Source organism: Petromyzon marinus, chromosome 7, assembly GCF_048934315.1.
Source record: "Petromyzon marinus isolate PM22_M1 ecotype Great Lakes invasive population chromosome 7, UKy_Petmar_22M1.pri1.0, whole genome shotgun sequence".
Taxonomy (NCBI): Eukaryota; Metazoa; Chordata; class Hyperoartia; order Petromyzontiformes; family Petromyzontidae; genus Petromyzon; species Petromyzon marinus.
In genome coordinates this window covers 6,202,188-6,228,233 of record NC_133673.1, presented here as the reverse complement: position 1 = coordinate 6,228,233, position 26,046 = coordinate 6,202,188, and the positions used below count along the sequence as shown (strand labels likewise).

Below are 26,046 nucleotides of genomic sequence, written 5' to 3'. Positions count from 1 at the left end.
TCGCCCCTTGGGGAGACAAAGGCGGCCGGGGCGTGGTTGCCGGACACCCACACCCCCTCGTGTGCCACGGTGCCGGCCTTCGTAGCAGCACTCGGCCCCAAACAGTCTGTTAGGGCTCCACGGGAGGATCTTCGTCTTTGTTGTGCCCACAATCCCCCCCCCAAACTCCCAGCGCACTGATCCAAACGAGCGCCTGCCACTGACTCGTTCAACGCCTTTGGCCGAGCAGCCCCGCACTGCGTGTGTCTAAGCCGGGGTCCCCCCACACTCTTTGCTTCGGCCAAGTGAATGGATGCTCAGTTTAACACGCCAGGCTATTGAAGACCGAAATCAGGGGAGGAGGAGGAGGAGGGGGGGGGTGGTTATCCACAACTCTGGCCGTCGCCTGATTATGCTGGTTGTAATTACCGGCGGAACGTCACGGTAATCGAATTGTAAGATGTTGTTGTGGGTTTACTCTCCGGCACGCCGGTGTTGCTGCGCTAGTAACGAATTGGGACGTTTGCTTACGTGACAAACCTTACTCATTGGCTGTGTCGGGTGGCAGCGGGTTTAACGACACATTTTATATGTACGCCATCTAACCCAAAAACCTCTATGATGGATGAATCAATGCCTCCGCCGTCGCTGCTGCAATTGTTCACTGCCAGAAGGCCGATCGCAGTAGTTGTAACGGGCTAACACCAATGAAGTTTAGACAGCTGAATGGAGTTCAAAGGAACTCACAAACAGCCAACGCAGAAGATCTCAAGGTTTGATCTTCCTACGAAATTCATGGTCCACCATAAATCGCATCCACTGCACAAGCCATGACATTAGATGCCGATGCCTGCTGCACAAATGGGACTTTAAAAACTCTCTAGTCGTGTGCGACTGTGGCCATCCAGAACAGACCGTGCAACATATAACGGCGCAAAACCCAATCCACAAACACGAAGGAGAGACATCACAGAGACTCCGCACTACTGCTGACGCGGTTGTCTGACTTGACCACCTGAATGTGAAATTGTATTTGTTGCTCTGCATCTGCATCAGCCATACGACAAGAAGAAGGGGGTGCCCCCCCCCCCCACCCCCTGGTGGCCAACCACCATGAGATTAGTTTACAACAACAACAGTGTAACATTTAAAACGGAGCGCCCCTACAGCGTTAAATATTCGAGACCGTGAGTGTAACGATGTGATTCGGCAAGAGGAGATTCAAATAGCCTAGGTGCACCCGTGCGAGATGAATCAAATATTTGAGACCCCACCTGACCGATTGCCTAATGTATTCACTACGCCACTGAGCCGATGGGTTGTGTAGAGACCACCACTATTGTTTGTTTGATCTTGAGAAAGATATGTACGAAGGAGAACATGCATCTCCGGCACGTGGCCACTCACTGGGCGTGGGGCACTAATAACCTCTCCAAGCAGGACTGCACTGGGTGCAGATGCTATCCGATTACGTGGTATGTCCGGCATACTGCGAATACTGCGACAAGTTGCTGAGTGACTGAAATTGCATTGCATTTATAACGTCACGAACACGTAAGCAAGTTCCTTAACACTTGCCAACGGTTGTTTACAATTGCATAGCGCAATGCAGTACCTGCTGAGTCGTTATCCTCCATGGTCTATCCGCTGTTGGACGAAGAAGAGTTCCCCAAGCCGTCGCCAATGTCCCACGGTACTGCGATGTAACAATCCGTCTTGCTCCCGCACAGATACAAAGATCCCCCGTAGAGTCTTCACGGACCTTTGGGGCAAGTGCTTCCGGCACACGCACACAACCCGAACCCAATATTTCGTTGGGTCAGTGTCTCCATTGCTGGGCATCTTCTGCGTGTTTCTCTCCTTTGCCTTTTGTTCCGCGTTGTAGTCTTCTCGACTGGCGAAAATCCCCATCCCGTCCTCCAAAGTGACGATGCGTTTAGGTCGCTCACCTTTGCTAACAGGTTGAATCCTCGTCTTGAACCCGCGTTTCCTCGTTCTCTCCCATTCGTGTGTTCGTCTCACGATTCTAATCCAATGTTGAGTTGAGTAAATGCGTGCACGCATTGCATCGCTTGCCCAGCGCAGGAGAATCGTTTTGGCTTCGTGTTAAATCGACTTGCGATTTGTGGTTCCCATTGAGAAGGAAAACGCGTCCGATCACTTGAATTAATAAAGCAGCTTCCTCAATTTCCAGTCGTAATTAACGAATAAGCACCGGAGTGATAATACAATGATATGCAATTCACTCAAGAACGATGCTACTGTTGTACATAATAGTAATTCTGTACATTTCGAATGCAACAATTCAACATTAATACAATACTGTACTGCAATAACGTGCTGTAGTTAAGGAAAGTGTTCATATAGCATATATCTTAAGACTATGAATTCATCATGAATTAGCAATACATTATCAACGCATTGATAACATGTTTTACTAAATACAAGTGCATGTTAATATGCAGCACGGTTTATTCGTAATATACATTAATTAATAACAGTACATTATAATGTGACGATGCAGCAGTATCGCTTCGTTGGTGATTGATAGTTACAATTACACGTGATTAACTTGAGGCGTGTTAATAGAATACTATCAAATTATAAAATCAATAACGCATAAATGATGGAGCGACTGTAACATAGCGTGATTTACTCGAGTCTTGTGTTAATGTACAGAAAGCAATTAATTGCAATAATGATTGATATGCTGCACAGTAGTGAGAAAACAGAACTTGCTTAAGAATGGAACCCTTCATGAATGTACCTATCAGGCGTAATTGTAACTTCTCAGTAGACATGCCAATGTTGGGCCAACGTCTTAATGTACAGTCGTAATATCTTGATTTTATTTTATACCTACGTGACTTTACCGAAAGAACCAAAGAGTATAGTCGTAAACACATTCCTGCGGAGGGAGCTGGGTTGCTCGGTCAATGGCCAGGGTCAACGGCGGCACCACGTGGTGTATTCCGCAAATATGCCCGACTGTGAGGGCGGGCACAAGCCGGCGTGAGTAGGTTAAACGTTGAGTTTTATAAGGGCACCACGGGGTGACCAGCCCCTCCCCACCCAGCCCCACCCCTGCCACCCCCCACCCAGCCCCACCCAGCCCCTCCCCACCCTCACCTCCCCACCCTCACCTCCCCACCCAGCCCCTCCGTCCCCACCCAGCCCCACCCCTCCCATTTTTCGATGCACGACGGACGGACGGACACAATAATCCCCTGTGGGCCGGTGTAACCAGGAGGTTCTTACCAGTATTAACGTTGGCACGTGGTTTGGAACCATTGGACCAACTTTGGGCCAACGTTCAATGTTTACTGGGTTGAAACTCAAACGATGTCCCGGAGTTTAACGTTAACGTAGTGCATACTGCATATAGTTCAATATTCACAAAGTTGAACTGCAGGGATAAGTAAGTGAATTGGCAACTGGTCAGGGTTTGGGTGGCATAAAAGGGGATAGAGATCATTTCTCTGAAAATGATCAACCATCATTGAAGAAACATCTCTTTTGTATTTTGAGGAGAGATTGAAAGAAGTCAGCGCATTTGTAGGACGATATAGAACAGATCGAAAAAAGTAAATTCCTGGGATGTTGTTCATGTAAGTGTTCCTTATTTGACAAGTAGACTTGCGATAATATTACTAGAAAACAACCGTCCTCGTAAACATTCCAAAAATGACCTAACTTTGGCATTTTTCCCGGTCAATCTACGTTTGTTCATACGTTACGTGGGCCGTTTATTCGTATAAAGTGATGTTGTGTGTGTGTGTGAATAAGACCAGTTTACCTAGAAGTGGTAATGGTGGGTGTCCATTTCTTCATAACCGCGCAGATCCTCAGAAAAGAGGAATTGGCGGCATGCTGACTTGAGGTTACAACGCATCTGAGATGCTGCTGGCGGTAAACGGGCAGCATTTGGGTTGCCCTGTATGGGGCCGTCCATAAATGACGTCACGCACCTATTTGGGGGGGGGGGGCGTCAGACATTTGTGACGATGTGGGACGAGGGTGGGGGGGTGAGAAATGTGACGTCACATCAAAATGCGCAACTTTAAATAAATATAGACAACACGTTCTACTTAATTAAATAGACTTTTTAATGTTTTCTCCTACAACATCAGAGTGCAGCGCCACATTAAATACGCAATACAATGACAATAGTTTAAAGCGATTTGAAGCATGTTTTATTTGGGGGGGGGGGGGGGCAGAGCTTTGTGACGTCATATTTGAGATTTGGTCTGACTTTTTGTGACGCCGTGTGACGAGGGGGGGGGGGGTCAAAAATCGTCCAAAATAGAGTGACGTCATTTATGGACTGCCCCTATTTCCGTAACTCGATGTGATTTGCAAGTGAGATGTAAATTAGTGACATTCATTTATTTCCTGTGGACAAGATGACAACCGCGAGGCGTTAAATTCATGACACCATCAGCAATTGTATGGGAAAGGATCAATGACGACGGTAAAGGTGATGACAACGAATATGTTGCACAAATTAAGTCCTGTTACTGATTTCAGTATATTGATGTGGATCGGGCACATTGCTTTTGCTGCTGGTGCCAATAATGTTGCTGATGATTGTCATTTATCCAGCAAAACGTAATTGTGTTGCGTGTATGGAAAACACAGGAGAAGCTGGAGTTAACTCATGTTTATGAGATGGAAATTTAAGAAAATAAAAAAGGCAATGTAAGGATTCATGCAATACCTGATGTTTGTACTATAAACAGGTCCCTGCAGGGTGGGCTGGTAGGAACATTGGAATTTTGCGCAATTTTATTTTTACACCCCAACAGCACGATATTTCACTTCGTTAAAGTATTGAAAGGGGACGGACGGACGGACACATTAATCTATTTGCAGGCTGGTACACTCAGTTTATCTATTGCAGGCTGGTACACTCAGTTTACAACTTCGTTCCTACCAGTATAACCTCACCATCTCACACAGCCAAGTGTATTTTGGAGTTTCACTAATATATTTACGGTAATTATACGTGTAATCTACCAACCCTTACCACTAAAACAAACCTTTTAGTTTGCTGTACTCCCCCCCGCACCTCATATTTATTAGCGAGGTTGGCTACGTACGGTGTGAAAGAAGTCCAACATACAAACACCGCATCACAGGAATGCACCATTGTGTCTGACTGCAGTAGCTGACATTGCTGCTGCTGATGACGATGCTGTTTCTGCTGCTTATAGATTATGATGGAGATGATTCCGATGATGCAGACGATGGATGCTGCTGCTGATGACGATGCTTCTGCTCATGCTAATGGCGTTCTTCATGATTATGTAGATGATGTTGATCATGCTGCCGATGTTGCCGTCATTGATGCCTTGCTGTTGCTGCGCTGCTAATGATGATGATACTAATGTCGCTTATGATGCTGTTTATGCTGCTTTGCCAGATGTGAGCATCTCATGATTCACCCCCCCCCCCCGAGCGATTTTATGAATCGTCACAATTCAAGAATCGAATTTTAACTGCTACATCAGTTCATCGTTACAGGACATGCCAGATGTGCTTGTAAGCATCAAATGATTTTGTTCCGAGAGCTGGTCCCACTTCATTGATGATGATCACAGTTATCCTAATTGGTCCAGGGGTATTTATTTTCTTTATCCTGGAAAAGGCAGTGGCTACTTCTTCAATTGTGACATCCAGAACATCCTCCTACTCATCTTAAGATGTTTTTGTTTCCTGGGGTACTTTTTTTTTTGCTTGAGAGATCCACATAGAATTAATTCCTCCACTGGTTATATGTCTCTGCATTTGTGTTCAATTTTCCTCACTCATGGCTAATATCTGTGAGTTTTCAACCATGAGCTTTGGGTAAGAGGAATCGAATATGAGTTTGTAATGTGTATAATCCGACCTATCCATTACACCCCTTATATCGGTGCAGATACACTTCTTTGTGTGAATTATATACAGTACATTGTGTTAATTATATTTTGATAATGTTGCATTTCAAGCATGGATAACAGGGGTAATCTGGAAGTGGTCCTAATATCCAGCTTGTTTGTGGGTTTGACCCGAGCCAACTTGATCACTGCGATTGTCCAAACAAGACACTGAGATCAACATTAGAAACAAGATAACAGATAACGAGACAGCGATGAGTTTAGTTGACACGCCAATAGATGAGGTTTTCCAATGAGCACACGAGGCCTGCGTCGCATGCAAAGAGGGGTGGTCTACTCCCGGTGTGACATCTGGAACATCAACATCTGAAAACGCGATGATAGGATTTTCCCCTTTCTGGAAATAAAACAGGTGTTAAGATGGTAAAACACCAAATTGAAACATTTGCAAGGAATTATGTCTACATTAACCACATATACTTTAGACTAGGCCATGTTTGTTTGTTGTAGTACGGAGTTAGACTGATGGCCTTAATCTAAGTTGCCTTGTGGTTGTTGTTGTTGTTTGACTTGCATCCCACTGGGATTTTTGCACACAGCGTTGGTGTACGGTGCTTTTTCAGGAATATTTTGCTGGTTTTTTTTCCATGGATTTTCTGTTAGCACAGTCACACACAGTCACTTTAAGATGTTTTTCTTGTTCGTGTTTTTGTTTTTTGTTTGTTGCGGTTGTACTCGATTCAAGAGCCGAATGGCTCACAGGGCTATACCAAAATAAATAAAACTGAAAAAAAAACTAAAGAAAGCCGTCTCTGCTGTGGTCCAATCAGTTTCAAAGACAATGCACATACTGTCAGAGCAAGTTTTTTTGTTTGTTTGCATGTTCACCACAAGGATATGTTGTTCATGCAGACAGGATTCCTCGCAAAGGTTTCAGTTTGGTGTTTTACCATCTTAACGCCTGTTTTATTTCCAGAAAGGGGAAAACCCTATTATCATAATTTAATACTGGCAAAGGAGGTTTTCATGATCTGAAAACCCCCTCGAGTGGAAACCGAACTGATTTGACCATACTCTTTGGTTCTATTCGGTAAAGTCACGTAGGTAAAAAATAAAACAACAAAAAATCACGACGTTTCGGCCACAACACAAGCGGCCTTCATCAGGTGAAGGGATCAAGCCGCTTGTGTTGTGGCCGAAACGTCGTGATTTTTTGTTGTTTTATTTTTTACCTACGTGACTTTACCGAATAGAACCAAAGAGTATGGATCCTTGCAGTCACGAAAGCTTCAAATCTAGAATTGATTTGACCAAACCAACACGTGTAAAACCAGGCCAACACCAGCGTATTCATTCCCTCTAAACCTCGCGAGTTATAATCCTTCTTTCATCTTTAGATCAAATAAGTTGCCTTTTAACCCCCCCCCCCCTCCAACACACCACACACACACCACACACACCACACACACACACCACACACGCACCACACACACACCACACACACACACACCACACACACACCACACACACACACACCACACACACCACACACACACCACACACACACAACACACACACCACACACACACCACACACACACACACCACACACACACACACAACACACACCACACACACGCCACACACACACACACACCACACACACACCACACACACACACCACACACACACACACCACACACACACCACACACACACCACACACGCTCGTGTCGCGGCGTGCGGCGGTAGGGACGCGCGCGCGCGAATCGCGTGGCGCCCGAATGTGGTGCCAAGTGCCGCGGCGTGCGCAGTGGTGCAGGGGGAATGAATGGACGCGCGGGTTTTGCTGCCGCTTCTTCTTATTCAGCTGAAGCTGCTGCTGCTGCCCATGATGAGGAGGAGCCCCGTTTCCTGCCACCCAGCGCCTCTCCTCCCCATGGCCCCGTGTGTGCCTTGCCCTGCCTCTTGAGGTGACCCCCCACCCCCCAAGAGACGTCGGGGGGGGGGGGGGGGCAGCCTGTAGTACAAGCCCCTAGCCCTGACCCTGACCCCGCTCACATCCCACCGGTACCCCCCCCCACCACCTAACCCCCAACCTACCCCCCGTGTCTGTCCCGTTTGTGTCTGTCCGTCTGCAGCTACCACCACCCCACACACACAAACACACGCACATCCCGCTGCTGATTTGTGCAGTGAAAACAGCAAGCGTTTTTGTTTTTGTTGTTGTTTCATTCCTCTAAAGCTGCTGTCCAAGGAGCAGCGGTGACAGCGATTATGGGTGAGTGACGCGAGTGTGCGTGGCGCTGGCCACCCACACCTCTCTCTCTCGTGTTGTCTTTGCCGGCCTTTCTAGGTGATCGCGAACAGCACTTTCCCAAACACTCTGTTAAGGCTATAACGGTGGGAACCTTTGTCTTTGTGTGTGTGTGTACGCTCTGGTGCCATGTGGTGGTAGCCCTGGTGATGGTTACTGTGTACTGATGATGGTGGTTACTGTGGCGGTGACTGTGCTGATGGAGACGATGTGACTGACTGGGGTGATGTACGTGATGATGTTGCCAGGGGTGATGTTCGTGATGATGTTGACTGTGGTGGTGCTTGCTGTTGAGGGGTGATGATGGTGTTATAGATTATGCTGAAAGCAATGTTGGTGGAGGTAATGATGCTGATTAACTAATATTATTACCAAAGGAATGGTTTTCTAAATAATCTCAAAAATACTAATACATTATTTACATTCTTGCTATGTTTTGATGTTAACTTGTGTGGTCATTGATGCAGTTATTGATCACATTGGTACTGCAGGTGGTCATCCAAAAAGATCCCACTAACATCATTAATATTCTTCTTTGGTTCTTTCGGTAAAGTCACGTAGAATGAGAATAAAATAATAAATTGATCAAATAAAATAACAATAATTTTAAAATAACACAATAATTGTATTTTATCAATTTATTATTTTATTCTCATTCTACGTGACTTTACCGAAAGAACCAAAGAAGAATAATCCTTGCAGTCACGAAAGCTTTAAATCATTAATATTGCTCATGCAGTCGTGATTGATGTTATGACGGTCACTTGTTATTGTAATACATTTTTCATATACACTATATGTTATGTTATTCAACTATTAGAAATTAATATTGATTTTTTAACATACTGTAATAGTTTGTCATTATAAATGTAGGCCATTTTGTTATTAACTTGGCTGTTTTGTTAATACTAAAGATGGAATGTTTGTTAATGGATTTGGTTTTTTATTTTTTTATTCCACACTTTCCAGAAGGTCCACTTTGAAGAAAAAAAACCGTTACCAATCAGCAAACGCAATCACTGCATTTCAATTTAAACTCTTGCTTACAAGATTATATACAGTACATGATTCACAATTGGATGGTTGGGATCAACTCAGTACATCATCCGTCCGAGATCAATAAAATAGGTGCTCCTTCATGGGAAGTTAAAGAGGTCATCCTATAGCCTCTGCCATGGGAATGTTGAATTTCTACCACTGGTTCAGTGCCACAAATTGAGCTGAGGACACTTTGACATTTGACTTGATTTTTAATAGAAAAATTTTGACAGTGCTATAACATATTCTTGGTTCTTTCGGCAAAGTCACGTAGAAGGGAAACAATAAAATAATAAAAATATAAAACAATAAAATTCTCACGACTTTTCGACTGCAACACAAGCAATCATCATCAGGTGTGAAAACCACAGCAAGAAAATTTGAAAAAAGTGGCTATAACAATTGATAAAAGTATTATGCCTGGTATTTGAATCGCATAGAGTAGTGCAGTCTTTTTTTTGTTATAATCACATTTGATGTAGCACCTGCCAACACACTTCTTTGCAGCTTGAAATGGTGGAACAGCTTGTAGCGGTTTCAGCACTTGTGCTATTGAGACGTGGCCCACGCTCATTAAAAGCTCAATTTCAGATGGTTTGAAAATCCAGTGGGTCCTGAATTTAACATCGTTGCTGCCAGGCAGGAGCTACAAGAGACCCAATATAGTTACTATGCGATTCCCAGAAAACCTTCACTACAAAGATTATTTGAGCTCAGTGGTTTTTCTCTGCGGAGGTGCCGAGTGCTTACAATGAATCTGAGAACTAATCACGAGACCAGTTCTTGACACCTTGCTCGAATGTGAGCAGGCCCTGACAACAACTCAATATCACGACCCCATTGCCTGGTTCATCTGTGGCAAATGGATCCCGTGAGGCTCTTCCATAGGATATCTAAGGCTCAGCCGGAGGTCCATCGGGGCCAATGCAGAACACGATTGTTATAGCATGATAATGTGGAAACCCTGGGTAGGGATGCAGAGATTCCCATTCTTTATTCCCCGTTTGAGGGGCACAGCGAGTGCTGTCTCATTTCCCAGGGTGCATAAGATGCAGCCCATATGTCGACCTATACGGTTAGTTCCAATGCACTATCGTGCGCAATTTGACCAATCATGTTCGAGATTTAATGTGTCACTGGGGATCTGTAGAATTCTGTGTGTGCTCAGTTTGTTTAGTGGCAAGTTTATGTTTTAATTACGGTGTTTTATTGGGAACAGTCTGCAGATGATTCATGTGAGTGTATGTAGATGTCTCTTGGTATATTTTTAAAAACTGCTCCAAAAATTCTAAATATGTTAAATTCTGCCAGCACTTGGATATTTCTAACGACCTTGCTGATTGTGTGTCTCTGTGGATTAATCAGGTCGTTAATTTTACAGCCGATGGAAAAGACCCAATGATAAGTGTTGGTTTCATCACAACGATTCAAGTTACAGTCTCTGAGGTGACAGTTGTTTGTCAGCCGTTTAAATAATATGCAGCGATGATTTCCAATGCACATTTACTGCTACAACCCTGGTATTCCCATAAATATACAACAAATGTAATGACCCCCTAAGCTCAATGCTTACAGGAAACCCGTACTCTTAGTAACTGTTAGAAAAGACTGCCACAGTGCGTGAAGTTGTGAACGATTAATTAAGCAGACAGAAGTGACATGTCACTCACAGCCGGGTCAGGTAATGTCAATAGACATTGATCAAAGCAAGCACAAGTAGCCGCTAAAATCCTCCATGCCTCTTGTTACCTGGATTTTTCTCCCGGTCCTCCGGTTTCCCCCTACACATGTAGAATTGTGTGTTTAGAGTATTTGGCTGCTATCCATTTCCACATTATAAGCCTCTTCTTTTGAACAGCCATTTGTGGCCAGGTCGCTTCTGAAAAAGAGCCATATAGCTTAGTGGGCCTTACCTGGTCAAATAAAAATAGGAGAAAAATTGTTTAGTTTTACCTCTGGAACCATTTGAAGAATGAATATATGCTGGTGCATGCTGGCTGTACCTGACTACGGTAAATAAAAAATATTGTACACATCACTCCACAAGGTGTCAAAAGCAGCTCAGCCCTGGTAAAGTGCCATTTTACACGTAGCTTTGTTCATGTTTTAGTTAGAAGCTTCCTGCTTTCCTGGACAACAGAAAGGATGGCTTGGTGCATATTGTGACGTTTAACTACACATGTCTGTCTGAAATCCTGCGGCCTTTCACTGGAAAAACCACCTCTGCGGTACAAAATTCTACTCACCTGTTATCGACAATCAAGGGTATTTCCCTGTCCCCAGACGACCTGCTTGTCAGTTTTGATGTAGTTTCCTTATTCACCAAAGTTCCTGTACCTGACACCATCACAATCATTGAAGACTTGGTTCATCAAGGACTAAACACTGAGGTACCCCCCTGGTGAGACACTGCTTAACCAATGCATACTTCACTTGGAATGGAACTTTCTACAAAGAAACTGAGGGCACCCCAATGGGCTCCCCTCTATCTCCAGTTGTAGCCAACATTTTCATGGAGAAATTTGAGACTGACGCTATCCAGACTGCCACTCTGCGCCCAACCTTATAGAAGAGGTACGTGGATGACACTTTTGTCATCTGGCCACATGGCCGGCCTGCTCTAGACCAATTCCTCGACCACATCAATTCCATACACCCAGCCATCAGATTTACCATGGAAGTCGAAAAAGATGGGAAGCTACCTTTTTTGGATGTCCTAATAAAAAAGAGACCTGATGGTTCAATGAGCCACTCTGTCTACAGGAAAGCTACCCATACGGATGCTTACCTGAAACCGGATTCCCACCATCATCCATCCCAGAAGAATTCCCTCATCAAGACTCTGCATCATAGAGCCCAATGCATATCCGACCAGGAACACATAGCCAGTGAACTCAAGCACGTACACCAAGCTCTTAAGGCTAATGGTTACTCCGACTACACAATCCGCAAAGCTATCACTCCAACCATGAAGAAGGACCCTCTTGAGCCATTCAAAATCATCACTTTACCCTACATTGCGGGGATCACAAAAAAGATCTCCAAAATCTTGAATAAACACAAGAACCAGGTCCGATTCAACACATTACATAAAATCCGTGATCTAGTTCCGTCTGTAAAAGATGTGATTCCGGACATACAATACCCTGGCGTCTACAACCTAAGTTGCCTCTGTGGTAGTAGTTACATTGGAGAAACCAAACGACATTTCTCGGACCGCATCCGTGAACACAAAGCAGACCTAAAACACGGTAGGACCAACACCTCGGCCATGGCAGATCGCTGTTATAATTCAGTAGGCTCACATGACATTCACTTCTCCAAGACAGAGATTCTCTGCAAGCCATCAGGCTACCATGAGAGATTCGTTCATGAGGCTATCCACATATACAAACACAGAGGCAATTTCAACCGAGAAGATGGATTCTGGCTTAGCAATCATTGGAAGGATTTGATAAACAATTTCGGGTCTAAATTGATTGTTCACGCTTATGGTGGCTTTCAGACCGCATCCATTATTTTCGTCTCCCCCCTCCTCTTTTCCAAACATAGATGGACTCGTCCATCTGAATAACTGCCAAATCGCTCTCCGTGGTGCTAACGTAAAAAAAACCCGCCACTTTTTTCAAATTTTTCTTGCCGTGGTTTTCACACCTGATGATGATTGCTTGTGTTGCAGTCGAAACGTCGTGAGAATTTGAATGTTTTATATTTTTATTATTTTATTGTTTCCCTTCTACGTGACTTTACCGAAAGAACCAAGAATATGTCACAACAGATAAAGTGTGCTTTTGATTTCTGACAATACCGAGTCAGCTACAAGGACAAATACATGTGCATGCAATTTTTTTGCATCGTGTGCGCTTATCAAGTCACGTGGTGAGCAACTGTCATTTTACACTCATGAGTGATTCCAAAATTTCAAGAAATGCTTATTCATTTAAATTTGCTAAATTTTATCAAGAGAGGGAGCCCATTGAGACAGTACATCTGGTAGAAATACATATGATTTGTAAAATGGGGGGGTGGCGGGGGGTGCAGGAGGGTGAAATGTAAAATGAAAAACAAACTACTTGTGCTGTGTTAAGCAAAGAAGAGTCAAAAGATATAACTGCAAGTCAAACAAGTCAAAACGTCTGATTGCCCAAACGACCATTGATGGCCTTGAGCCAGCGGTGGAAATTACATACCTTTAAGGTCTGGGTTACTTTCTCCACAGGATTATCATTATAAATTTCCCTCAAATTTGCATGAAATTTTATCTCCAAATATTCTGATCGTAAGTCAAGTGTTCTCTTAACACACTAGTGGATGGGTGAATAATGGATAATGTACTCTTTCTATATATAGTTTACAAGTTCCCCCTCAACACAAGGCTCAGCAGCTAATTCTTAACATTTACAGCTGTTCTGAACAGCTGAAATGGGTTGAAATTTGACCAGCAAGTATGACAATTATCTATTGACTAGGTGACATGTTCCTGGAGTTATCAATGTTATGACCACTCAAGAAATTCCGTCAATATGATTACTTTCGGAGTATCATCACCTTTTCATTTTAAGGAGTGATTGGCCTCTACCATAGGCATGTTGGATTTTTCCCATCAAGCACAAGTCCGGAAACAATGTGGAACACTAACCAAGATAATTTGAATAGAAACCGTTTATGTCGACTAAGACGCTTTGCTTGCACCATGCAGCAAGAAGTTAAGGCAAAAGTAAGTGAAGATGTCTTAATAATTATATAATAAAATTGCAGTACAATTTACTCTGCAGTATATATAAAGTGTAATAATTGCTTAGAAATTGCCTTAACTGTAATGTTTGCCAAGAGGCATCAAATACCTGTCGATATTAATTGTTGGCCACTTGGTCATATGGTTTAAATGATGGAAGATGAGTGATGGAAATAGATTATAAATGAACTCTCGACTCAGCTTGTACTACAGTAAATAGGAACGTATTTACATTTGTATTTTAGAAAGGGCAAACATATCGCTGGCATATGAAACCTATGTTATTCCACCAATAGATGTCAGCCTACCAAAATCATTGTTTTAACCTCTGTTAAAGTGGCAACTCTGTTGCGTAAGAAACATAAAATCCACATGCAATTTTAATTCCTATTTCTTGTGAAAACTCGCTGCCAAATGTCAAATCTCAAACGTGAATTGTATGTGACATGTCCTTTGCAAGTTGCGTCAGTTTCTGAAGTGCTTGGCGAGATTTTTTTAAATACATAAAATGTCAACATTTTCTAACAGACTATGTAGAAAGTTATTCTTTTTGGTCATATACAGTGAGGGAAAAAAGTATTTGATCCCCTGCTGATTTTGTACGTTTGCCCACTGACAAAGAAATGATCAGTCTATAATTTTAATGGTAGGTTTATTTGAACAGTGAGAGACAGAATAACAACAACAAAATCCAGAAAAACGCATGTCAAAAATGTTATAAATTGATTTGCATTTTAATGAGGGAAATAAGTATTTGACCCCCTCTCAATCAGAAAGATTTCTGGCTCCCAGGTGTCTTTTATACAGGTAACGAGCTGAGATTAGGAGCACACTCTTAAAGGGAGTGCTCCTATGCTCAGCTTGTTACCTGTATGAAAGACAATCAATCAGATTCCAAACTCTCCACCATGGCCAAGACCAAAGAGCTCTCCAAGGATGTCAGGGACAAGATTGTAGACCTACACAAGGCTGGAATGGGCTATAAGACCATTGCCAAGCAGCTTGGTGAAAAGGTGACAACAGTTGGTGCGATTATTCGCAAATGGAAGAAACACAAAAGAACTGTCAATCTCCCTCGGTCTGGGGCTCCATGCAAGATCTCACCTCGTGGAGTTGGAATGATCATGAGAACGGTGAGGAATCAGCCCAGAACTACACGGGAGGATCTTGTCAATGATCTCAAGGCAGCAGGGACCATAGTCACCAAGAAAACAATTGGTAACACACTACGCCGTGAAGGACAAATCCTGCAGCGCCCGCAAGGTCCCCCTGCTCAAGAAAGCACATATACATGCCCGTCTGAAGTTTGCCAATGAACATCTGAATGATTCAGAGGACAACTGTGTGAAAGTGTTGTGGTCAAATGAGACCCAAATGGAGCTCTTTGGCATCAACTCAACTCGCCGTGTTTGGAGGAGGAATGCTGCTTATGACCCCAAGAACACCATCCCCACCATCAAAAATGGAGGTGGAAACATTATGCTTTGGGGGTGTTTTTCTACTAAGGGGACAGGACAACTTCACTGCATCAAAGGGACGATGGACGGGGCCATGTACCGTCAAATCTTGGGTGAGAACCTCCTTCCCTCAGCCAGGGCATTGAAAATGGGTCGTGGATGGGTTTCCAGCATGACAATGACCCAAAACACACGGTCAAGGCAACAAAGGAGTGGCTCAAGAAGAAGCACATTAAGGTCCTGGAGTGGCCTAGCCAGTCTCCAGACCTTAATCCCATAGAAAATCTGTGGAGGGAGCTTAAGGTTCGAGTTGCCATACGTCAGCCTCGAAACCTTAATGACTTGGAGAAGATCTGCAAAGAGGAGTGGGACAAAATCCCTCCTGAGATGTGTGCAAACCTGGTGGCCAACTACAAGAAACATCTGACCTCTGTGATTGCCAACAAGGGTTTTGCCACCAAGTACTAAGTCATGTTTTGCAGAGGCGTCAAATACTTATTTCCCTCATTAAAATGCAAATCAATTTATAACATTTAGACATGCCTTTTTCCGTATTATGTTGTTGTTATTCTGTCTCTCACTGTTCAAATAAACCTACCATTAAAATTATAGACTGATAATTTCTTTGTCAGTGGGCAAACGTACAAAATCAGCAGGGGATCAAATACTTTTTTCCCTCACCGTATATGTATATTTAATAATTTATATTTCCCTACCTATTTCAGTGAATCATTACACTAAAAGCACTTTCGTGGAATTCAATTCCACCATTTCTATTCGCCCTTTATTTGACAAGTTCAGAAGCCATTGGCTAACCAACCCAAGCAGGACACTCCCACGAATTTTGTTTAAGACTCAATGAGGTTGTTACAGATAAATAAGCAATGATTACGATGCAGTAAGTTATTTTACAATTTATTGCACAATACACAGCCCTTTGTCAATGCACCGTGGAATGAATGCCTTCCCATGCTCGGTCGGTCATCATGTGGGCTATTTGACCATACTTTACCACTCTGATCAATGTGGGGTTGTGAAGGGGGGGAGGGCCGCGATCATTCAGACATCACTGATGTTAGTTGTGGATTGGAATCGAACTCCGTTCGCAGGGTTCAAAGAGCAGTGACGTGACCCATCACCCCACTGCTCTGACCCACATGTCTGCGTGTGGGTTTCTAACCACGGTCACATCTGCACCAGTCGTTTTTAACAGTTTATAGTAATTTTGTGTGAACTTTAGCAGGAATGCTTGAATGGCCCGCTCGTTCAAGTGACATCGCGGGGTCTTTAACACCTTTTTTGTAGTGCAAAACGCACTTTTGACAATGCTGCATATACATTACCGGCTACTGTGGGAATTGAACCATGGTCTCTGCGAAAACCGGCTTTGCTTGTGAATACACTGACCACGAGGCGAATAGAGCCGCTGTAGATACGCGTTAGATCGACAGACAAGTGCAATGCTGCCCTTGCTGAATAGCATAATGACTTTCAATTGAGTGTCTACACGTACAAGCATCCAATAATTCTATACCCGTTGTCGTCTGATGGCTTCCCTTTCGTGCGAGGAACAAGAAACAGATGTAACCTGACAGCTGCTCCAAAGCCTTTTGACAATCAATTCAGCACAAAACATAGAGCAGACATTTGTATGTACTTTGATTTAATGCGCTTTAGCAAATTCAGTCGGCTGTAATGGAGGCAGGGGCACATAGCATTGGCCTTATAGGGTTGTTGTTAATAAACAATCGCTGGCTATTAAAGCCCTGTGATATTTAGGAAATACTGAATTTATGCGTTGGTGCTGCACTGTTGCTAATTTCCATGTAGCTCTGTACTCCCAGTGAAATGGGTTTCCCATAATTGTATCCACAGCTGAAAGCGAAATGTTATTGCATAAGGCTTCTAACCTTGTGGTCAGAGGACCTTGGGCCATTCACACAATTAGATATCGGGTCTTAGTGCCATTTTAACATCCACCCGGGTGGCACTTTAGTTCGAGTGCTGAGGGGAATCTAATGCATTCAAATTCTGTGTTGGGGATTCGACCCAGACCATCACACCGCTGGTGTCGATAAAGTGACTACTGGGAACTAGGACGCCAGTAGTCAGATTTCAGATACTGCCCCCCCCCCCCCGTCAAAGGAATTTTACATTTTCCACCACTGGCTTGGGGCAACCTATGGAGCAGAGGCACTGTTGTGTATGCATTTAAACATTGGGGACATTTCTACTTTAAGCGTGAACACAATCATTACCATAGTCATGATTAACAAAATCGCGTATGACAGATGTCAACTTGACATCCTGCTTAGACTGACAGTTCTTCCACAAGACTAAAATTCCATCTTTACCCTCACGACGCCAGGGCAAAACCCTTCAGTGTGCTGTTGCTCTCATAGGAGGAAGCAAAGCACAAGAATTAGCCACAGTGGAGGTGCAGCCTTTTTTTTTTATAAACACGTTTGGCCTGAAGAATATGGGATGATAAAGTTTCGTATGTGTTTGTGAAAATTTTGCACGCAGTTTCCACATACTTACACACACGTATGCACGTGTGTGTAAGTATGTGTGTGGGGAGCGATAGTGTTGTGCTTAGCTGCGCTGCCCTATGGGTCTGGTGACCTGAGTTCGATTCCCGCTCACGGCCAACACCAGTGACAATTATCTGAACCAGTCCTGGGCCTTCCCTAGGTCGACTCGGCCTCAAATGAGTACCTGGTGCGATGCGTAAAAACATCGCCACCAGGGAGACATAGTGCTGGCCACCCACCCCCTCGTGTGCCGTTCTGGCCTTCATAGGTACTTGCTAACAGCACTTGCCCCAACAGTCTGTTCAGGCTATAGGGAGATCTTTGTCTTTTTGTGTGTATGTGTACGTGTCATTTTTTAAAAGACAACACTTGTTTGCACAATGAAAAACCAAGCAAATTGATTAATTGTACGAAAAAAAGTAAAAATTCATTGCCCCATCCTTTTGGCTGTGCAGTACTTGCAGACTGATTGCAAGCAAATCAATGTTAAACCAAATTGCATGGTTAGCTGAAGCTCTGCCAAAATGCTTGCCAAAAAGGAAAGCTGAGCATTAATATATTCATATATCTCATCACACATTTTAAAACCAGCCATGTGAGTCGCACACGGCATATCTTAACTTTATTAGTGGTGTTGCTAACTGCTCTGAAATGGCTCTTTGTTCTTCAGCCCGTTGCATCTGAATGTGATGCACGCAGACTAACAACATTGGAATTGCTACACCTCTAGAATACCTAGACCGCCCCGTTTTCATCTTAACATTGTAAAAAAAAAAAACCCTACATTTGTTTACATATAGGATTTCAAAGTTCCATTGGAAAATCCCCCAGACTTACATTGCCGAGCTAAAGAACCCTGACACATGAAATACTGTGCACAAATTGCGCTTCAGAGTTGACCTGTGCGAAACAAGATGACACTTGTCCTGGTCGCCACTGTGTCTTTCTGCGGGCTTCTGGGAGCTGAGGATGCCAATCAAAGTGTCAGTGTGCACACTGGAGGGTGCTTGTGTGTGCGTGTGTGGTATTCGTGTCCGCCGCTGTTGAGTTGTGTCATTGTTGTTGAGTTTTAACAGATATAAAGGGAGTTTGTCTTACGTAGGGAATCCACGTGTGGTCTTAAGACTTCCTTTGCAGGAGGGTTCTGCCTGGTATTTTTGACCAATTCTTTATCATAGGACGAAACGCTCTATAAACACTACACAAGTAGGTCAGCAATCTACCTTGCTATGCTTCCACATACTATATAAGCTTCTCAGATGGTCTCTTACAGGGAGGGAAAAAAGTATTTGATCCCTTGCTGATTTTGTACATTTGCCCACTGACAAAGAAATGATCAGTTTATAATTTTAATGGTAGGTTTATTTGAGCAGTGAGAGACAGAATAACAACAAAAACATCCAGAAAAACGCATGTCAAAAATTTTATAAATTGATTTGCATTTTAATGAGGGAAATAAGTATTTGACCCCCTCTCAATCGGAAAGTTTTCTGGCTCCCAGGTGTCTTTTATACAAGTAACGAGCTGAGATTAGGAGCACTCTTAAAGGGAGTGCTCCTAATCTCAGCTTGTTACCTGTATAAAAGGCACCTGTCCACAGAAGCAATCAATCAATCAGATTCCAAACTCTCCACCATGGCCAAGACCAAAGAGCTCTCTAAGGATGTCAGGGACAAGATTGTAGACCTACACAAGGCTGGAATGGGCTACAAGACCATTGCCAAGCAGCTTGGTGAGAAGGTGACAACAGTTGGTGCGATTGTTCGCAAATGGAAGAAACATAAAAGAACTGTCAATCTCCCACAGCCTGGGGCTCCATGCAAGATCTCACCTCGTGGAGTTGCAATGATCATGAGAACGGTGAGGAATCAGCCCAGAACTACACGGGAGAATCTTGTCAATGATCTCAAGGCAGCTGGGACCATAGTCACCAAGAAACCAATTGGTAACACACTACGCCGTGAAGGACTGAAATCTTGCAGCACCCGCAAGGTCCCCCTGCTCAAGAAAGCACATATACATGCCCGTCTGAAGTTTGCCAATGAACATCTGAATGATTCAGAGGACAACTGGGTGAAAGTGTTGTGGTCAGATGAGACCAAAATTGAGCTCTTTGGCATCAACTCAACTCGCCGTGTTTGGAGGAGGAGGAATGCTGCCTATGACCCCAAGAACACCATCCCCACCGTCAAACATGGAGGTGGAAACATTATGCTTTGGGGATGTTTTTCTGCTAAGGGGACAGGACAACTTCACCCCATCAAAGGGACGATGGACGGGGCCATGTACCGTCAAATATTGGGTGAGAACCTCCTTCCCTCAGCCAGGGCATTGAAAATGGGTCGTGGATGGGTATTCCAGCATGACCCAAAACACACGGCCAAGGCAACAAAAGAGTGGCTCAAGAAGAAGCACATTAAGGTCCTGGAGTGGCCTAGCCAGTCTCCAGACCTTAATCCCATAGAAAATCTGTGGAGGGAGATGAAGGTTCGAGTTGCCAGATGTCAGCCTCGAAACCGTAATGACTTGGAGAAGATCTTGCAAAGAGGAGTGGGACAAAATCCCTCCTGAGATTTGTGCAAACCTGGTGGCCAACTACAAGAAACGTCTGACCTCTATGATTGCCAACAAGGGTTTTGCCACCAAGTACTAAGTCATGTTTTGCAGAGGGGTCAAATACTTATTTCCCTCATTAAAATGCAAATCAATTTATAACATTTTTGACATGCGTTTTTCTGGATTTTTTTGTTGTTATTCTGTCTCTCACTGTTCAAATAAACCTACCATGAAAATTATAGACTGATAATTTATTTGTCAGTGGGCAAACGTACAAAATCAGCAGGGGATCAAATACTTTTTTCCCCTCACTGTATATGTATATTTAATCATTTATATTTCCCTACTTATTTCAGTGAATCATTACACTAAACGCACTTTCGTGGAATTCAATTCCACCATTTCTATTCGCCCTTTATTTGACAAGTTCAGAAGCCATTGGCTAACCAACCCAAGCAGGACATTCCCAAGAATTTTTTTTAAGACTCAATGAGGTTTTTACAGATAAATCAGCAGGGGATCAAATACTTTTTTCCCCTCACTGTATGTGTATGGCCTCTGGATGCCGTGGCCATCTTAAATTAATTTGCATTGTATGTATGTTGAACTTCTTTCGCACCATGCGTAGCCAACCGTGCTAATCAGAGGTGCGCGAAGGACAACAAATGGTAATGGATGGTGCACTGAAAACGGGGGGGGAAGTATGAAACCACAACAAACCTGAAAATAAATATGAAGAGTATATAACAGGTAATCAACATTAAACAATAAAATGCACAAAACGGCGTAACGCTTTCGCGACCAATATCCATAATACAGGTTTTTTTTTGGGTTAGATCGCGTAAATATATACGTGCCGTTAAATCCGCCACCACCCGGCACAGCCAATTAGTAAGGTTTGTCACATAAACAGAACATGCCAATTCGTTACTAGTACAGTGTTGTAAATGTTGTGGCTTTGCTCTCTGGACTTGCTACGTTCGCAGCAAGTCCATTCACAGCAACTTTGGATAGATAATTTGTATAAGTTCTTATTGTGCTCGCTATGCCACTCCTTCATGTGCCGTTCTATCCTTAATAGGCGCTCGCTAATAGAACGTGCAACAATATGCTATGTAGGCCAAACGTGAGATGTGTGTGCCTTTGTCATTTTATGTCAGTGGGATGGAGGAGACTGCCAGATGCATCGCTTGGCCTTTACGGTTGTTCGCTATTGATGTAAACTGCTGTTGATTGGCTGCTCTAGAGATTACAAGTAGTCCCTCCTAATTTGTAGGGCATACTGCTCATCACACCCTTGACATCCCTTAAAAGTCAGCCCCCTATTTATTTGGCTCAAAGCAGTTTAATTTTTTTCATCAAGTATTACAAAAAGTATGGAGGTCACAAGGTTAATGCTTTTTTTTACTACACCACATTTTTATGCTTTGTCGATGCACTGGAGATGGCCAAGCAATTACCTAAGGCTGGCTCTGAGCAGGAATCACAATTGTGCCTCTAAACAGGCTTTTCTTCACGCCTCCCTGTACGAAATGGCTTTTTCAAATATTCCTGAAATGTTATCACATATAGTATTTGCTATATCATTTTCTGGAAGGTGCAGGGTTAGGCACAGTTCACCAATGCGTAGCCAGGGCAGTTTATTGTGTGTACGTACACGTCACTAATGCTGCAGTGTTTTAAAATACAACTAATTGTGCGCTGGACCCGAAATTAAATAATAAACATTCGGAAGAAAAGCAACCGAATAACACCGTGTTTGCAGTTTTCAGTTTTCAGTGCCACCTCTATCCATTCCCGGCAAGTTTTAGGAGGCTATGGTATAGTTTATCTTGGTGCGATAATAACGCTTGAACCAACAACGGTGCCATATTTGCTTGCCGCAGCTGTGCAGTCTTTGGCAGTTTGGAAAACGTAAACAAATGAGGGCGCGCCGATTTTCAGGAGAAATTCCTCACTCAAAGTCAAACCAAGAGATAATAAAAGCAATAGCAATGGCTTAAGATGAGCCCCTGAATCTGAAACAGAAGCCACTGGATCCTAGAACAAAAGGAATCGTTTTTATTTCCATGCACGGCTTTTTTTTCTTTCTCTCCTCCACGTTCCAGGTAGCAGAGAGAGTTAAACATTTAGTAATGTCTCATCCCATTGCACGCGCTTAACTGACTTTGTGATAAATTGCTTCGTTTAGATTGCATTCAACCTGAAAAATGGAAATGAATCTTTGGATACCAGGCACGTTTACAGAAAGAAAAAAAACACTCGAGCTCCTGATTATATTTTAATGCCTTTTCTTTTAAAAGGGCTGCTTACATGCTTTTACTTCTAAAAAGGGATAATTTAGCCAACGTCCATGAGGCTAGAGTCGGAAGTGGAGCGATTATGATGCAGCTCGTCTCCAGAGGAAGAACACGCGGTGGGTGGGTGGGGGGAATGCAGTTTTAATATTTTCCGATCCAGAGCACCAATTCTAGCCCTTAAGAAGCACAACGCACGTGGTAATTTGCAACTGCACATTTGAATAAACTTCAATTACTATTAGCCATTGAAGCGTCAACGAAAATGATTCAGGTTCATTGTAATTATTGTGATGGTATCATAAGTGGAATGCTAATTTAAATGGAGTTTTTTTTCTGTTTTTAATGAAGAATCTCTGAAAGGCTAATCATCTGCCCTCTGCGGCTGTTTCAACGGCAGTGAAATGGGATCGGGAGAGTTTTAAAATAAGTTTTATTTGATCCACATCTTTTTCTTCTTCCCATATTGGACAGCAGTAAACATTTAGCCATATATTATTATATTTTTTAAGCTTGCTTATTCTCACTTGACATATGACACCACCAGTGATGGAACTAAATTAACTCTCTGTATTTCATTGCGGGTAATGTAAAAAAATAGTACCATTTGTGAAAGTTAATCATAGTTTTCCCAAATGGGGACATTTGTTCTTCCCGCCATAGGAATGTGGAATTTCACCACTGACTCACCGTCGCAAATGGAAACAAGCACACGCTAATTTAAGCAAGAAGACAATTATATTTTGGAGATTTTTTTATTATAAAGTAGCAACATGAATTAAGCTTAAATAGGTCACAATTTAAACGCTCTCGTGTACTCTTTGCACTTTTTAGGCCAGCACTGCATACTTTGACCATGGCTATTGTTTTATCAGCCCTCAGCTGGAGTTCTCTGTTTGTATGACCACACTTGAAAAGAAAAGCAATCCAAAGTTAGATAGTTGTTCTCTCTATTGGAGATTGTTGTGAGGTTTAGCTATTTGACAAAAACCCTCTCTACAATCAGGACCACACATGTAGCCTGGCTTTCTTGCCTGACTCCAAAAGCGCATGGAGGGAAGAGTGATATTTTGAGTTTCCCAAATGACCCTATGACCAGTAATGTTCATACCATGTTTTGTAAGTTCAATAAAAAAAGGTTGTTTATTAAGCCACAACTTCCTTGTTGTCTCGCTGGTTAATTAATCTCTAAGCATTGCTTTTTGGGGCGCATCTGGGCGATCTACATGGTGGGTTATGTGCCTGCCTCTTAGTTCAGGGTGCACTTGATGTGGAATCAGATTTAGCCCCAAATACGTTGTATAAAATACACTTGCTGTGTCTCATTTGTGTGGTCATAAAAATGTATACCTGTATCGGAACATTTGACTCACTATCAGAAGGTTGTCAGTCTGCTGCATCAACCCTTTGGAGTCAATCAAATAGTAACACTTTGCAGAAAGTCAACTTTTGTCCTTATGTGGACAAACTTTGGAATGTGGAATAATCGCCAGCAGCTCAGGCCCACTAGCAGAGATGAACACCTGTCCAACGTTCATTCGAGCAGGGAGGCACTTTGACTTTTTGGTGGAATATGGTCTCTGAGCACTATCTTTACCTAAGCAGATGAGGACATATCTATTCTGGTCTCTCAAGCCAGTGACCCAGGGTCACCTAAAGCCCTTTGAAAACCAGTGAGGGCCACTTCCTAGTCAACCCCACCTGAAGCGCTGGGAAAGGGATAAAGGCGGCCGGGCGTCATGCAGTCCACCTGCCCTCAGGGGCCAAAAAAGTACAAGTGTGCCCTGCCACTGCATGGTCCTATGATCCTTCCTTTCATTCTGTCAAGGGGTTTTTATTTCTCATCCCTGTCTGCCAAAGAGAAAATAACTCTGATCATTCAGAAAGCTGGTCAGCCGAGTGGTTGGCGTTCAAACCGCCGAGCCACTTTCCACTCGGGTTACGGTTCAATTCCAGTAGCTGCCCGGCAACGTCATGGGCTTTTCGTGTTCATTTTCAAATCACACCGATTGCCGCAAAGCTCGATGATGTTCCTCCATGACAGCCCTGTGACTTCAATGTCAAGAGTTTGGACATACATAATGTGCTCATACCACAGCTTTAGAGACGGATCTATAACATTTGTGCAACTTACAAACTGGCTACTTGGCATTCTCAGTTGAGTGCAATACTAAAATCACATTTTGACGAGTTCAAATCCCACTCCGGGGTCTACTCAGCCCATCATTCCTTTTGAGTGTATAAAATCAGTACCTCTTTGTGGGACATCAACAATGGTTTTCCTATGGAATGTGAAATTTCTGCCACAGAGCTTAGGGCTGTCAATAGAGAATATTGCCAACCCATTGCTTGTTTTGTGCAGGAAAAATTCACTTTTTCTATTCAGACGAGTGCAATATTTGTGCACCGCATTCATTATTTTTTTTAGCACAAAGTACAATCCCATTATAATCATCGTCATCGCGAAAGGGAGGAGAGGTTACCAGGGTCTCTTGATGATGAACCTTGAAGCAGCAAGCTTTGTCCCAGCACGCAAGGTATAAACTAATTCATTAAACTACATACCCTTAGATAAGGAAGCAGGTTTTACCATTAATTAAAACATGTCTGTTTTGGTCAACGGGAAAAACGAAACCTACGAGATGAAGAAACGTTCTATTAGCAGGAGAGTGGCCTAATGCTGTAAGTGCCGTTTTTTTTACTGTAAAAATAGTTGGCTGCGTTACGTTTTTTCTTGAATCCGACGTGACGTGCCAAAAGGTTTTGTCAAAATGAAGTGCTAAGTGGCAATTAATGTCCCAAGACACTGTAAGAGTTGCCCAATGTATGCTCGTGTCAAGGCCAAATTAGCATCCCACGATAACTGATATACCCACACGGAGCATATTTCATAGTCCGTTATTGGGATCATTCTCTGTTTCTGCAGGGCCTTTGTAAGACATTTTCATCATCAAGTGTACCTACGTTGCAGGGTGAAGGGTGGTTGAGCAGGTCCTATGTGCTTGAAGCTCGATTTACTTCATATGTAAGGTATATAAGCGAAAAGCTTATAAGTGCTCAGACTGTATCTAACATAACATTTTAAGTCCAAGTTTGAAAAATCACCAACAAATTACTAAATTCCGGATTACACATTGCAATCATTGCCTTTTAGTTGCAGACTAATGTACACTTCTAGATTTGAAGCTTTCGTGACTGCAAGGATCCATACTCTTTGGTTCTATTCGGTAAAGTCACGTAGGTAAACTTATCCATA

General features: G+C 43.1%; 1 protein-coding gene across 2 annotated transcripts in view; it reads left to right on the top strand.

The window, feature by feature from the left end:
- The first annotated feature begins 7,687 nt into the window (after positions 1 to 7,687).
- The window catches only part of LOC116939879 (LIM domain only protein 3), a 167,848-nt gene continuing 149,489 nt past the window's right edge, over positions 7,688 to 26,046 (top strand). The window contains exons 1-2 of one of the 2 annotated variants that reach the window (XM_032948845.2): positions 7,688 to 7,829; positions 8,102 to 8,137. In XM_032948845.2, coding sequence (XP_032804736.1) covers positions 8,134 to 8,137 — 4 coding nt within the window. In that variant the 5' untranslated portion in view covers positions 7,688 to 7,829; positions 8,102 to 8,133. Of the gene's footprint in view, positions 8,138 to 26,046 lie in introns of both variants that reach the window. The other variant, XM_076065283.1, reaches the window with a different exon arrangement.